The sequence below is a fragment of the Anabrus simplex genome, chromosome 7 (genome assembly GCF_040414725.1).
Source record: "Anabrus simplex isolate iqAnaSimp1 chromosome 7, ASM4041472v1, whole genome shotgun sequence".
In the NCBI taxonomy this organism is placed as follows: domain Eukaryota; kingdom Metazoa; phylum Arthropoda; class Insecta; order Orthoptera; family Tettigoniidae; genus Anabrus; species Anabrus simplex.
The window spans coordinates 170936147-170950966 of NC_090271.1; the positions used below are offsets into that span (position 1 = coordinate 170936147).

Sequence of the window (14820 nt, forward strand, 5' to 3'; positions counted from 1 at the left end):
TCAGGCACAAGCATAACTTTTTCTTTATGAAGGGTTGTCTTCTATATCCTAGATGTTAATAAATATTTCAGAACATTCACCCTTTAAAAAATTATTCATTCCTTCATTACTGTTCGACGTATAAAATCAAAATTTCACAGGTTCGTCACTTTTACCTCCTAGATGTTAAATCAGAAATGGTTAAAATCATTCAAATTATTCCGTAAGGGGTTCAAGTGAGTGGTAGATTATAAAATAAATAATCATTCGCCCAAAACCGTTTGACGTATGAACTGAGGGCGTATTTTACAGGCTCAACTTTCAGTGGACTCTCCAACATGTAAAACTTTGAATAATAACTTTCATTTTAAAGCCATAGCGAAGCACGGGTATCTTGCTAGTTTACAATATTTCTTCTTTTCCTAGTTGCTTTACGTCGCACGGACACAGATAGGCCTTATGGCGACGACGGGATAGCAAAAGGCATAGGAGTTAGAAGGAAGCGACCGTGGCCTTAATTAAGGTACAGCCCCAGCATTTGCCTGGTGTGAAAATGGGAAACCACGGAAAACCATCTTCAGGGCTGCCGACAGTGGAATATGAACCCACTATCTCCCAGATGCAAGCTCACAGCCGCGGTACAATATTTTTATACTTGGTCTTATACAAAGCAGTGCCAGGAGCTCAATGTTACGTAGCCCTGACATGTTAGAACAGTGGGTTTTGTCACTAGTCAGGTCGTGTGTAGACCAACAGACAGGGATAGGCATTTATGGAGATTGATTTTTATCATGATTTATGTTTTGATGTCAGCGAAGATTATTGGAAACGGGTACTTGGTTCTTGTTTCGTGTAGGGTTTCTAAGCCACTTTTAGGATACCAGAGAGAGATATTTTGACCCACTTCTTCTGAACTTGCCGGGCTGAGTGGCTCAGACGGTTGAGGCGCTGGCCTTCTGAACCCAACTTGGCAGGTTCGATCCTGGCTCAGTCTGGTGGTATTTGAAGGTGCTCAAATACGTCAGCCTCGTGTCGGTATATTTACTGGCACGTAAAAGAACTCTTGCAGGACAAAATTCCAGCACCTCGGCATCTCCGAAAAACCGTAACAGTAGTTAGTGGAACGTAAACCAAATAACCAAAAAAAATCTTCTGAACTATGTTCCTGCACTCTGGGCGGAGATTGGTGGCAATTGTGGAAAATGCAGTTATTTGGGAACTGGAGTATTAACTCAACATGAATATGACTTTACAATACCATTAATTCATAATTCACATAAAAGGTAAATAAAACAATAAATTGGAATATTGTTCTATTAAACTTTGCTGATATAATAATAATAATAATAATAATAATAATAGAGCAGAAATCAACATAACAAATTTGGAAATTTTATTTCTTTCCTTTTCTAAAACTGAGAGATAAAAAATATGAATGAATAACAACAATATTAATTAGCTCGTCAGTTTTAACAATATCGGTGACTTAGAAGTTCGAACATCAGGTATAAAACTTGCTATAATTACAAGGTAGGGGCCTAGTTAGTATTACATAGAGAAAAGCAAAATTCCTCCAGAAAGGTGCAATATTATACAAGAACAAACTTTGCTCCTGCCAGTTACATTACACCGGGGTCTGAGCTCCAAAATACCCTGGTCTAGCTTCGCAGAGGCACTCAGTTTCATTAAATGCACTGCAATTGAACTAGACAACCCATCGGGAGACCCCACTTTAAAGTGTTCATCAATTGCTCCACAATAATGACGTTAAGTACTGTTCCAAAGGGAACCAAAACGCAGAAACAGTTACAGAATAAACAGGGACATAAATGTTCATACTACGTGGCCGTAAAGGTAAAAAGGAAAGAGTTGTACATAATCGGCCATAAACAAAAGGCAAGGAGGCGAAACACATGCACTCCTTATAGAAATTGCTAAAGCCCAATGATACAAAGGCTAATACTATAGCCTACTAAAAGGTGTGACTAAAGGAGAAATATTTAACGCCGAGAGAAGAAACTTTGTTTTTTTTGTTTTTTTGTTATTTGCTTTACGTCGCACCGACACAGATAGGTCTTATGGCGACGATGGGATGGGAAATGCCTAGGAAGTGGAAGGATGCGGCCGTGGCCTTAATTAAGGTACAGCCCCGGCATTTGCCTGGTGTGAAAATGGGAAACCACAGAAAATCATCTTCAGGGTTGCCGACAGTGGGGCTCGAACCCACGATCTCCCGATTACTGGATACTGGCCGCACTTAAGCGACTGCAGCTATCGAGCTCGGTATTGAAAACTTTAGTGACCCAGTGCAAGGTTGAATGGGAAACAGCAGAGGGTCATCACTCTTGTTCCCTTATATTACATATTTCCCAGTAGGGAACAGAAATAGAGTCCTCAGACTTCGCCGATAATTCTACATTAAAACCACCAGTTTACAAAATTGTATTAAAAGAAAATGGTTGAAACCTTCCTCTCTAACTATCTGCAGGCGCTATCACATGTCTAGGTAAATTCTGACATTACCTTGTGTCGCTGGATATTCCTGAAGCAGGCCTCGCCCCTTACTCCTGGGCTCCCGTCAAGTCGCACTCCCAACCACTGGAGCAATTCAGACAAAACGGCCCTATCAATCAATCAATCAATCAATACTGATCTGCATTTAGGGCAGTCGTCCAGGTGGCAGATTCCCTAATCTGTTGTTTTCCTAGCTTTTTCCTAAATGATTTCAAAGAAATTGGAAATTTATTGAATATCTCCCTTGGTAAATTATTCAATCCCTAACTCATCTTCCTATAAATGAATATTTGCCCCAGTTTGTCCTCTTGAATTCCAACTTTATCTTCATATTGTGATCTTTCCTACTTTTATAAACGCCACTCAAACTTATCCGTCTACTAATGTCATTCCACGCCATCTCTCCGCTGACAGCTCGGAACATACCACTTAGTAGAGCAGCTCTCCTTCTTTCTCTCAATTCTTCCCAGCCCAAACTTTGCAACATTTTTGTAACGCTACTCTTTTGTCGGAAATCACTCTAGTGCCCTGCTTTTATAGTTCCATAAGGGGAAGCTTCCAGAATACTTTGCTTATTGTCTGGATTCCTGTACACACCCCCGGTTTTGATAGGCTAGAGAACCTATTTACAAGCCTATGATAGATAGATTACAACAGAGGAGGAACCAGCTGATGTGTTGACAACTTAGACACATAAAAAAATCTTCAGAAAAGGTTTACCAATAACAAAAATTAAATGTCCTAAGCTCTGGGTTAGTCTTTAGTCCTTAAGAGTGCACTAATAAATCGATGATAGAGCCATCTATCAGAGGAAAATGAAATTTCTTGGGAGTTTGCAAGTTCAAGTCAGTTGGCATAGATGGCCGTAAAGAAGGTGTGCAGTTTAAATAGCCGTGGAAGTTGTATCCCTGGTATAATAATAATAATAATAATAATAATAATAATAATAATAATAATAATAATAATAATAATAATAATAATAATAATAATAATAATAATAATCTTCCTAGCATTTCCCGCACTGTGGCGGGATCCAATTGCCGAACATTTTTCTCCATTAGGCCCTGTCCAAGGCATCCTCATGGGTGATGCTCACATACTCCATGTCTTCCCTGAAGCGATCCATCCACCGCTTCTCGGGTCTACCAGGCCGTCTCCATCCACCAGGGTCAAAGCTCAAGACTGTTATTGCCTATTTTTGCCACTGATTGGCAAATGCGCGTACCACGTGTCCAAACCATCTACGCTACGCTTCCCGCAGTTTCGCGGGAGCGCATTAAAGAGGTTTCATTGTATAACTACAACAGTTGTTCAAGGCAGGACAATACGCATTTAGTATCGAACGCCACTGAAGTTGTGTGCTGTTAAGGCTGCTGTAGGCTAAACAACGACATCCTTGTCGAAGATGGGCAGAATTAAGCTCTGTACAAGTAACTTCCTTGTATTTAATAGAAGGACCCCATTCACTTTCTAATAATGCTATTGGCTTTACGTCCCTCTAGCTTCTTTTACTGTTTTCAGAGACGCCGAGATGCCGAAATTTAGTCCGCATGAGTTCTTTTACGTGCCAATAAATCTACCGACACGAGGCTGACGTTTTTGAGCACCTTCAAATACCACCGGACTGAGCCAGGATCGAACCTGCCAAGGTGGGGTCAGAAGGCCAGTGCCTCAACCGCCTGAGCCACTCAGCCTGGCCGGTCACATTTCAAGAGAATGCAAGGAAGAGAAAATATCCTGTGAAATTTCTGTGCTTTGCAGTTTCATTTATTTTTATTGCAAACAACATATCGGAAAATAATGTAACATCGTTTAGTTTTTCATTATGGCCCCGAGTAAAAAAAATCGAAAGTTGCTGTTGCCGTTGCAGCGTTATTGTACGTTAATAAGAACATGAAAGAAGAAACACGTGTGAATGTAGGAATGGTCGGGAGGTAAACCACAATTTTCTCGTGTCAAACTCTTGCGCACTTGCAAGAGCCTGCACATTACAAGAACATTTTGCGTATGGGCTTAAACAGTTTTTGCGAACTATCGGAAATTATTCAGCCAAAGATTGGGAAGCAGCATACACATTATTAGTGATAAAGATGTTAATCGTAACAATGCAATTTCTAGCGACAGGGAGAATTTATTAAGATCTGAAATTTAGCTGTATAATATCTCCTCAACTACTAGGAAAAGTCATCCCTGAGACGTCCTGGCGTGACATAAATTTTGTCGGCATCAGGCTTAATTTCCTTACTTTTTGAATGAGTGATTCGTAAGCAATGTTTCGGAAGTTACGATTAGATCTTCAAATTTTACCTTCCACAAACAGGGACGCATCCAGCACATTCAGTTAATTCTTCTCAAAACTGCTTATTCTCCTCAAAAGTCATATTGTAATTTTAGAATAATTAATTTCACAACTGGCAAATAATTTAACTTACAACAAAAACCTGTTAAACAATTGCAACTATAAACATAATATTAATGTTACTGTTTTTACGTCCCACTAACTACTTTTGGCAATTTTCGGAGACGCCAAGGTGTCGGAATGTTGTCCTGCAGTAGTTCTTTTACGTCCCAGTAAATCTACCGACACGAGGCTGACGTATTTGAGCACCTTCAAATACCACCGGACTGAGCCGAGATCGAACCTGCCAAGTTGGGGTCAGATGGCCAGCGCCTCAACCGTCTGAGCCACTCAGCCTGGCCAGCTATAGACATAAAATGGCGAACCAGTCGGAAGTGGGCCATACACACACACTGACGTCGATCAGGCGAGTTGATGGAATGGTCGGGCTGGCCAGTATTTTTGTCAAACCACCAACACCGATGCAACTTCGAAACGAACCACGAACATCCTCACCACACATAACGTTACGAGCTGGTTGGTGGACCGGATCGGCTGTGAATGGGAGAATTAGTTACTGCAATTTTGGCCGCGCGGAAAGGTAAACAACAGCTCTCGAACACACCACATGCTATGATGAGAGCATAGTACTGCCCAAACGAAAAATACAGAATCCGGTTTCAGCTGTGGCAGAGAGCGGTTCGCTGTACTCTGCATTCATTGCGTGTGTCGTTGGTGCGTTAATATTTTCCAGTAAAATAAAGTAAAATGAAAATGACAACCAATATCATTAGGAGAAGTACAATAAAATGTCCATTTACCGAAAAGACAAATAAACCAGGGCCTGCAGAAATTCATAAATGGATTCAGCAAACCTTAAAATTTACAATTGATCAACTGGAAGCCATTCAACTCGACAATCTGGAAACCGCTGACTACATCAACCTGCCCAGTAAACTCCTGATGGAGAACATATTACTAACTACAAACGGAAAATCACAGGTACGAAAATTGAATGGCTCCTTCTCTGATGTTGCTATAACATGTGCAGATGTTGGTAGTAAATTGGTCAGAATAATGAACCTACCAAAAGAAATGCCGAACGAGAAAATAATGTCCTTTTTTAGTAAGTATCGGAAAGTCAGGGAAATCAGAAATGAAAAATGGTCTTCAACCTACATCTATAACATTTACAGTGGTATCAAAGCAATGTGAATAGAACTCAAAACTGCCATACCACCAATCGTGGCCATAGAGGGATATAAAGCACAGGTAATATATGAAGGGAACCTAAATCTTACTGCAAAGCTACGGATCACTTTAGACAAAATTGCCCCATAAAAGGCGAGTCGAGAACGACAAGAAGAAAGGGCCCAGATTACTCAGTGATATACGTAGTTTCGAACGAGGAATGTCACACTGATTCAGCCACTGTATTAGAGCTGGATACTATACCCTCGAGCGTACCACACACAGACAAACCTGCCCCAGTACAAAGACAGGCTGCAGAACAACACGAAGTGGATGAATCACTTATTAGTCACTCCAATGCCTTATCGCCAACATAAGTAAGCCAGGCAGCCTCACCGAACGACATATCCACACAGCAACAAATACAGCTCTCAAAACAAGACGAATACGAGCAACAACAAACATCAGATAATAGTCAAGATAAGAATGAAGGTTATGTCGGAACAGAACTTTCTGTAATACACAACCACGAACATGAAATTGTAAACACACCTGTAAGCATTGAAGCGGAGAATACACTAGAGAAACGAGGAAAGAGGGACATAAGTATTCAACCACTGAACAAGAGCGTTATTCAAGACACTGCAACTAATAGCATGCAATGGGCCGATGGGATCGAAGCGGAAACCTAGAATCTTATGGAAATACAAGAGACGAGGTCAGGGAATTAAGATAGCTTGAAGACAAACGAAACACCAACCCAAGAAGTTGCCATTTCGAAAAGCAAAACAAAAGTGAAAACACATCGAACCTCGACGGAGGAAACACAGAAGCCATACAAACAACAGAGACCCGCGGCTACAGGTGAGTAAAGTAGGAGATAGATAGAGTCCCTCCCCCCATCCCCGTTGAATTTATTAGGAGAAGAAACATGCATATTTTCACGAGTACGCTGTTAACATACACGCGGATGACACTAAATATAAATTGTATTCAAACTGCAAGTAAACAGTCGCTTCTTAAACAGAGCATTCGTGATCAGGACGTGGATACAGTTATGTTGCAAGACGTGGAAACTGAAGACCTTGCTCCCATTCCTGGATACGATAAAATGATTAATGTTAACGAGCACAAACGCGACACAGCCATGTACATTAAGGACAATATACCATACTCAGACACAGCACTACTGCCAAATTCTCGAGGAATCAGAATACGTATTCGGGACTTACTAATTGTAAACATCTATGCCCCATCCGGCTCACAAGCAAGGACGCAAAGACGGCTGTTCTATACCACAGAAATCCTTCCACTTATTTACAGACATAGAGACAATATGATCCTTGCAGGTGATTTTTATGCAGCATTATCACCCAAAGACCAAATAGGACAGTTCCAGGTATGTCCCGCGCTATCTCATTTAATAAAAGGGCCACGTCTAAAAGACACATGAGAAGTGAAGCAACAGAGGTGTTATTACCAAGGTGGCGCTTCTCGACTAGATAGAATATATGTTAGCGGGGGACTGAAAGACCAAGTGGAGGAAACAGGTGTATGTCCAGTGGAATTATCAAACCATTGTGCGTTTATCTGTAAGATCCGACGACCCGAGTGGGGATAAAGACGCGGACGACGAATTTGGAGGTTAAATTAATCTATTTTGAAGAACATGGACTTAAAAGAAAGATTTTTCGCTGAATAGCAAAAATGGAAAACATACATATCCAGATATAGAGATACTCTTGATTGGTGGCTGTTATACGCTAAACCTCGCACAATCTCGCTATTGAAGCCATACAGTGCTGAGAGGAGAAGGCAGTTAAATCAAACGACAGAATTCTATTATAAATGCTTAAGACAGCTATATAAGGAGGATCCTATCAACCCTGCTACCTATCGAAGAATAAAGAAAACAAGAGCGCAGCTACTAACGATACAGCGACGAGAAGCGGAAGGTTTGAAAATTCAAGCGCAAGATCATCAAATTCTTGGAACGAGTCTCCTTCCAGTTACCACCTTATAAGAAATTGCAGGAAAGGACGTCAAAAATACATCCATGACATCGAACCAACTAATGGACAAATAACGAACAGCTCCGAAATAATAAAAGAAATGACGGAAAGCTTTTTCTTTTTTTCTTTTTAATATAAATATTGTTATTGCAAATGAGACTAAGGCTGTTCTAATCCAGCCGCATTCAGTATGCATGTACACTTATCTAGCTGCCAAGTGACTGCACTGCTCTTCAACGCGTCGGCCACTCCCGGTCTATTTCGTAATTTTAAAATTGTCTATTTTACTACTGTAGATGTACAGTCGCATGCTGCTCACAGGTAAACTTTTGTCAGAAACAAGCGAGGCTATAGTATGGTTTGTGTGTACATGGTAGGAGAAGAACTGGTGTATACTTAGGTTATCTTTTTAATCGAAGTTTAGCTCTTCATACTATATTTTAGACGGGGGACGTTATTGGCTGTATCGATAGTTTATTGCATTAGCCTTAATTATTTTATCGCGCAACCTGGAAAACACATCACTGGATGTTTTCCTGTTCTTCAAGTTGTATTCTATATATTAATCAGTTTTGTGGAGTCAACATGTTGTTCGCACTATTTCAGAATTTAAAAATAATATGAGGTGCAAATAATTTTTATACCTGTTTGAATAAAAGGATCTTCAAGACTTCTATTGATCCTAAGTAGGAATTTTAGTTGAAATATGTTCAGTCGTTTAGAACTGACGCAGGCTTAAAGTCACGGTTTATTTTCTATGTACATAACTAGAGCAACATATTTCTTCTATCATTTCAAGTCCTAGAATAAAAAATGCATAGAATGAGACAATCTTGAATATTGGTTATGTAATATATTTCCATAAGTTACAACGAGTAATAACTCAGAAAATGTACAGGAAGTGTTTATATCTTCCTAGAAAACCCGTGCTCTGTTCCGCAATGTTGTATTGGTCTACGGAAGGTGTTCACTCCTTTACAAATATAAAAGGAATAATGGAAAAAAAATTTTTACGAGAAATCTCTTAAGAGTTTTACTTATGTATACAAGTAGGCTAATTGTATGAGTTTGCCGGGCTGAGTGGCTCAGACGGTTAAGGCGCAGGCCTTCTGACCCCAACTTGGCAGGTTCGATCCTGGCTCAGTCCGGTGGTATTTGAAGGTGCTCAAATACGACAGCCCCGTGTCGGTAGATTTACTGGCACGTAAAAGAACTCCTGCGGGACTAAATTCCGGCACCTCGGCGTCTCCGAAGACCTTAAAAATAGTTAGCGGGACGTAAAGCAAATAACATTATTATTATTATTTGTATGAGTTTGTCTTGAGGACGCGGTAAAAAGTGTTTCCTTTGTATCGCTCAGTTGACCTCCTGAGGCTGAGTGGACCCCGTTTCAGCCCTCGTACTACTTTTCAAATTTCGTGGCAGAGCCGGGAATCGAACTTGGGCCTCCGGGGGTGGCAGCTAATCACACTAATCACTACACTACAGAGGCGGACCCCTTTACATTTACTAAACAAAAATAACAGTCATCAGTGTTCTAGTTCCGTTCACGCTACACCATCAGAATACCAAATTTCATGCTCTTCCTTTGCCCATTTTTTCACTGTCGCAGGTGCTCTGTACACATTTTACACCTAAAATGTGGTGCCCATGACTTATCTTGGTCCCCCAGTTTCAGTTTGAAGTAAGAAAAATACCCAGGTTCTTTTCACTTAAGTCCGTTATAACTTGTCTCCACTGAGAAAATGTATACCTACTCCCCACAAATGTAACAAAAAACCCAAGAGGGGTGTTAATAAATTTTGTTCTTGATGAAGACATTTTTACAATTATATACTTACAAAGAAATAAAACATTCCAGATTCGTAATTTACCCATGCACATGTATTATGTGTAGAAACAATACAAGAACGTTGGTGGGAAATAAATGAATACATTATCACAAAATTAACAATATCTAAAACACTAGAGCTGCTAGAACAAAATGAACGGCGTTTTTTAATCACTTTCAAAATTCTAGACACCACCCTAAAAAAGCATTTTTGTTCCCCAGCGCTGATTTAAGTAGCATGAAAAATAAAATGATTTTTTTTTCTTTAAGGTTTACGATTCAAAATATCGTAAAACGTTGCACAACGTTCGTCCATTACACAAATACAAGCTCACACGGCTAACAAAGCTTGTTAGCGCTCACTCATTTAACTTCCGTGCCCTCATGTTAATTTCTATACAATGGGTGCACGTTGTAAATACACTGGTGGAAAAAATAACCAAGCACCATAAAATAAGGAATGTAGAATATGGAAATTTTGGCAGTGTATTTGTCGAGGTAACATATTTAATTAACTGAAGGTACAAGACTATAGGTTAATATCCGCGCGAGAAAAGCCATTGAAAATGTGCCATGCTGGTCCATTAATAACCGATCTAATCGCCTGACTGTTGAATGCAGGCGTGAAAACGTACAGGTGCCGGATGACAGCTTGTGGGTTGCAGTTCCATGCCTGTTGCACTTGTTCGGGCAGTAGAGGGATGGTTGCGGATGACGCTGGAGTTGTCGTCCAATGATGTCCCATACGTGCTCGATTGAGGACAGATCGGGATATCGAGCAGGCCAAGGCAACATGTAGACACCATGTAGAGCACGATGGGTTACAACAGCGGCATGGGGGCGTGAATTGTCCTGTTGGAAAACACCGCCGGGATGCTGTTCATTAATAACAGCACAAGAGGTCGAATCACCAGATGGACATACACATCTGCATTCAGGGTGCGTGGGATAACCACGAGAGTGCTCCTACTGTCATAGGAAATTTCTTCCGGGACTAGAACTCCCGGCGTAAGTCCATTGTGTCGACGCCGCAGACAGCTGGAAAACAGGCGCTCATCTAGCTTCCTTCTAACCAACACACGGCCATCACTGGCACCAAGGCAGACCGGCTTTCATCGAAAACACAACGGACCTCCACTCCATCCTCCAATGAGCTCTCGCTTGACACCACTGAACTCCCAGACTGCGTTGGTTTGGGGTAAGTGGGGCGTCTGGCTAGGAGCTGTCCTTCAGGTAACCGATTTCCAATAGTTCGTTGTGTCACTGTGGTGCCAACTGCCGCTCAAATTGCTGCTGCAGACGCAGTCCCCTGCGCCACAGCCATACGCCGAATACGGCATTCCTCCCTCTCGGTGGTGCCACGGGGACGTCCGGAGCCTGGTTATCTTGCGAGCGTATCTTTTCGTGACCACTGCTGCCAGCACGCGTGCACAGTAGAGACATTCCTGCCAAGTCGTTCTGCAATAGCGCGGAGGAAAATTCACCTTCACGTAGTCTTATTATATGACTTCGTTCAACCGCAGTTAGCTGTTGATACTGGCCTCTTCGTCGTCGTAAAGGCATTCTTGACTCACTCACTGTCGCTCGGCCCAGTCTCACAGGTAACTAACGCTCTCACACAGTACAGCCCGTATTTAAAGCAAACCTGATATGCAAAGTCATGGGGCCGCTACTAACACCACGCTAATGCGATTCGTGGGAACTATGAATCACCGTCATCCTTAAGATGTATAATCACGCCTGCCAACGTTCGTCACTCTAACACAACCCTTCTTTGTGTTTGGATAATTTTCCCCCAGTAAACTATTACCGTTCTAAGAAACAAGAAGTTATTTCTCTTGTATCGTGAACAAAAATATTTACGTCGAATTAATATGACAGCTAAAGTTAAAAAAATTTACTTTAGTAAATACAATAGATTTTGCATAAATTTTCTGCATTTTTTGAGCTTGCGTACTACAGACTGAGAAACTCTACACTGTTACATTTCGCACAGTAAAGCAATACGAGCACGAAATAAGTTGTTAATAAAAGCTACATATGATAAAAGATCATTTAAGTTGGCAACACAAATTGGATCTCTCTAGTTTACTCGCTTTTTTCAGATCCGATAATATTGTAAAATATTCCTTCACTATGACAGCGCCATTTCAGATAGTTTATGAATTATAAAGAAACATTTTGTGTTGCAGGATTACCATGGGTCTGGTGCTCGACTCGTGGCTTTGGGAGGCCATTGCCGTCCTCACAGTGGTCTTCACAGTCGCTTACCTCTACGCCACTCGTCACTTCAGTTACTGGGCTAAGAGGGGAGTACCGTACATCAAACCAATACCTTTTCTGGGAAATGTCAAGGACCTATTCTTACTGAAGTTCTCTTTGGGGGGCTTTTGCATGGACGTTTACAAAAAGATGCCAGGAAAACCGTACGTGGGATTCTTCATATTAGACCGGTAAGTACAGTCGGCGTCACCTAATGTTGATCTCGAAAGAAAATATTATAATCCCCCGACCCCTGCCAACTCAAGTACAGGGTGGCGCACGAATAGTTGACAAATTTGAAAAGCAAATATAAAATGCAATTAATGTACTATGTTGTTCAAATTTCGCGCGCACCTTCCCTGTTTCATGGAAATAACTGCAGAGTTGACACTGCTGTTTTGTCTTCAAATGCCTGCATTCCAGTGAGCTTTCTGCCATGGCCGTCTACGGCCGACTGTCTGTTCAGCAGCGCGCCAAAGCAGATATATTTCATTGCGAATCAAAAGGTGTTACGGCGACACAAAGGAAATTTCGAGCTGCATTTCAGACTGTGTGGGCACCAGCAAAGAACACTATCCTTAGCTTATACAAAACATTTGAAGAACAAAGCAGTGTGAAGGAAGAAAAGCGACCACATGTACCAGCAGTTCGGTCTCCTGAAATCATCGCTGCACTGAGGATCGCCATGCAGCGGAGCCCACACAAGTCAACACGGGGAGCTTCAAGAAAAAGTGGAATATCAAGCCGTCCATTTCAAAGAACGTTACACGGTGACCTTCTATCGTACCCGTACAAAATGACTGTACTGCACAAGCTAACAAATTTTCACAGGCAGAAGAGATTGCAGTACGCCTTATGGACTCAAGATAAAGATGAAGTACTGTTTAACACTTGGTTATCTGATGAAGCCTATTTTCATCTCAACGGGGCAGTTAATAAACAAAATGTGCAATTATGGGCCACAGACAAACTATACATTATTAATAAAAAAACACGTATGGGTAAAAAGTGTGTGCGTAGCTCCGTCAAGTCATGGGTTAAATTGACCATTTCTCTTCAGTAAGACAGTTAATGCACAGCGATACAAGGACATGCTAGAGAATGAATTCATACCTCAACTTCTTGCCACAGAACTTCCTATTTATATGCAGCGGTTTATGCAAGATGGTGCAATACCTCACACAGCTAACGATGTTCTTGAGTTTTTGAGGGGAGTATATGGTGATCGTGTAATGTCTCATCGTTACCCACAGTACAACAATAATGGCGGATATTCTGTCCTCCTTTAAGCCCTAATTTAAATCATTGTGATTTATTTTTGTGGAGCTATTCGAAAGAAAAACCCTTCGCTTCAAGACCTCAAGGTCACATGGAAATATGTGCTCAGATTGTGCAGATCTGCAGTGAAATTCGTGCAGACCTGTGCCGCAAAGTCGTCAGAAACATGCGTACTCGTCTCGAAGAGGTTGTCTGCCATAGTGGAGGCCACGTTCAACATGTGATATAGTGAAATGTATTTTCAGAGTCCAAGCGACCTATGTCTACAATTTTATTAGTGTCCTGTGAAAAATGAAGTTGTTATTCTAAAAGTAAATGTGTCAACTATTCGTGCGCCACACTGTAGAAGTCATCGTTTCAATTCTTGTTCAATTTATTTTGTGTTTTTTGTAAGTATTAAGCAGGTTTAATTTTACTCAGTTTTCAATTATCTCAATCTTAAGCATGCATTTTTTGTAAATATTTAGCAGATTTATTTTATACACTGTTATCTCAATTTTAAGCATAAAGTAAAAATACTGTAATTTTAAAATATATTTCAGCATGGGTCATCACTACATCCATACATCTTTTTCCTGATAGAGGTGTGATATATGAAAATAACAATAATACAAATATCTGAATAAATAACTAAATAATTTACCAAAATAAATTAAATTAATAAATAATCGAAAAGTCCGTAGTATGGACGCCAGAGTTCACCAGAATGGATCCCTCGAATTTTGATAGAGCATTATAATTATTCTTTCTCTCGTAGGGCGTGAACGTAAAAGCTGAGTACTGGTACATCTGCTTCAGACCTTACCTAATATTCTGAAAACGACTAAATAGGTAGGAACTGCACCTAAGCTCATCAATAACTCCACTGATTCTAAAATAACTAACTATATTCTCAATAAAATCCGTGCATGAGCACCTCATCAACACAACAAAATATACATATAATACACACACAAAACATTGCTGGTAGACTCCATATTTACAACAACAACAATGAAAGCAGTGGGAAAACGAAAGCGAGGACCAAGCTACCATTTGCAGGTAGTCCGTTGAACAATGCACATATATGTAGACGTGTATCCTTCACTGTCTCTGTATCAACACGACTTGCCGATTCTCATTGTTACCGTGTTTTGGTGGTAGTTATGCATGAAAGAAGGTGCGGGGTGGTGAATAGGTCTCAAGCTACTAAAGTGAAATTAATTTTAAAATTTAACAAGGTTATATTTTCTTTGCAAAATTAGGTAACAACAAATAGAACAGGTACTTAGTAGCCGAAACACGATTGAAAAATACATTTACATAGGTACCCCATTTGGGGCTTCAAAAGTCAGAAACATAATTCTTGAGCAAAGAGCCCAACCTTACAATGAACACCATACAACAAAGGGGCCGAAAACCCCCAAACATGCCAG

At 40.7% G+C, this 14820-nt stretch overlaps 1 protein-coding gene across 1 annotated transcript in view; it reads left to right on the plus strand.

The window, feature by feature from the left end:
• The window catches only part of LOC136877417 (cytochrome P450 6k1), a 154239-nt gene that overhangs the window by 70358 nt on the left and 69061 nt on the right, over positions 1-14820 (plus strand). The window contains exon 2 of the mRNA XM_067151438.2: positions 12058-12318. Within this exon, the coding sequence (XP_067007539.2) occupies positions 12065-12318 (254 nt within the window). The 5' untranslated portion in view covers positions 12058-12064. The remainder of the gene's footprint in view (positions 1-12057; positions 12319-14820) is intronic.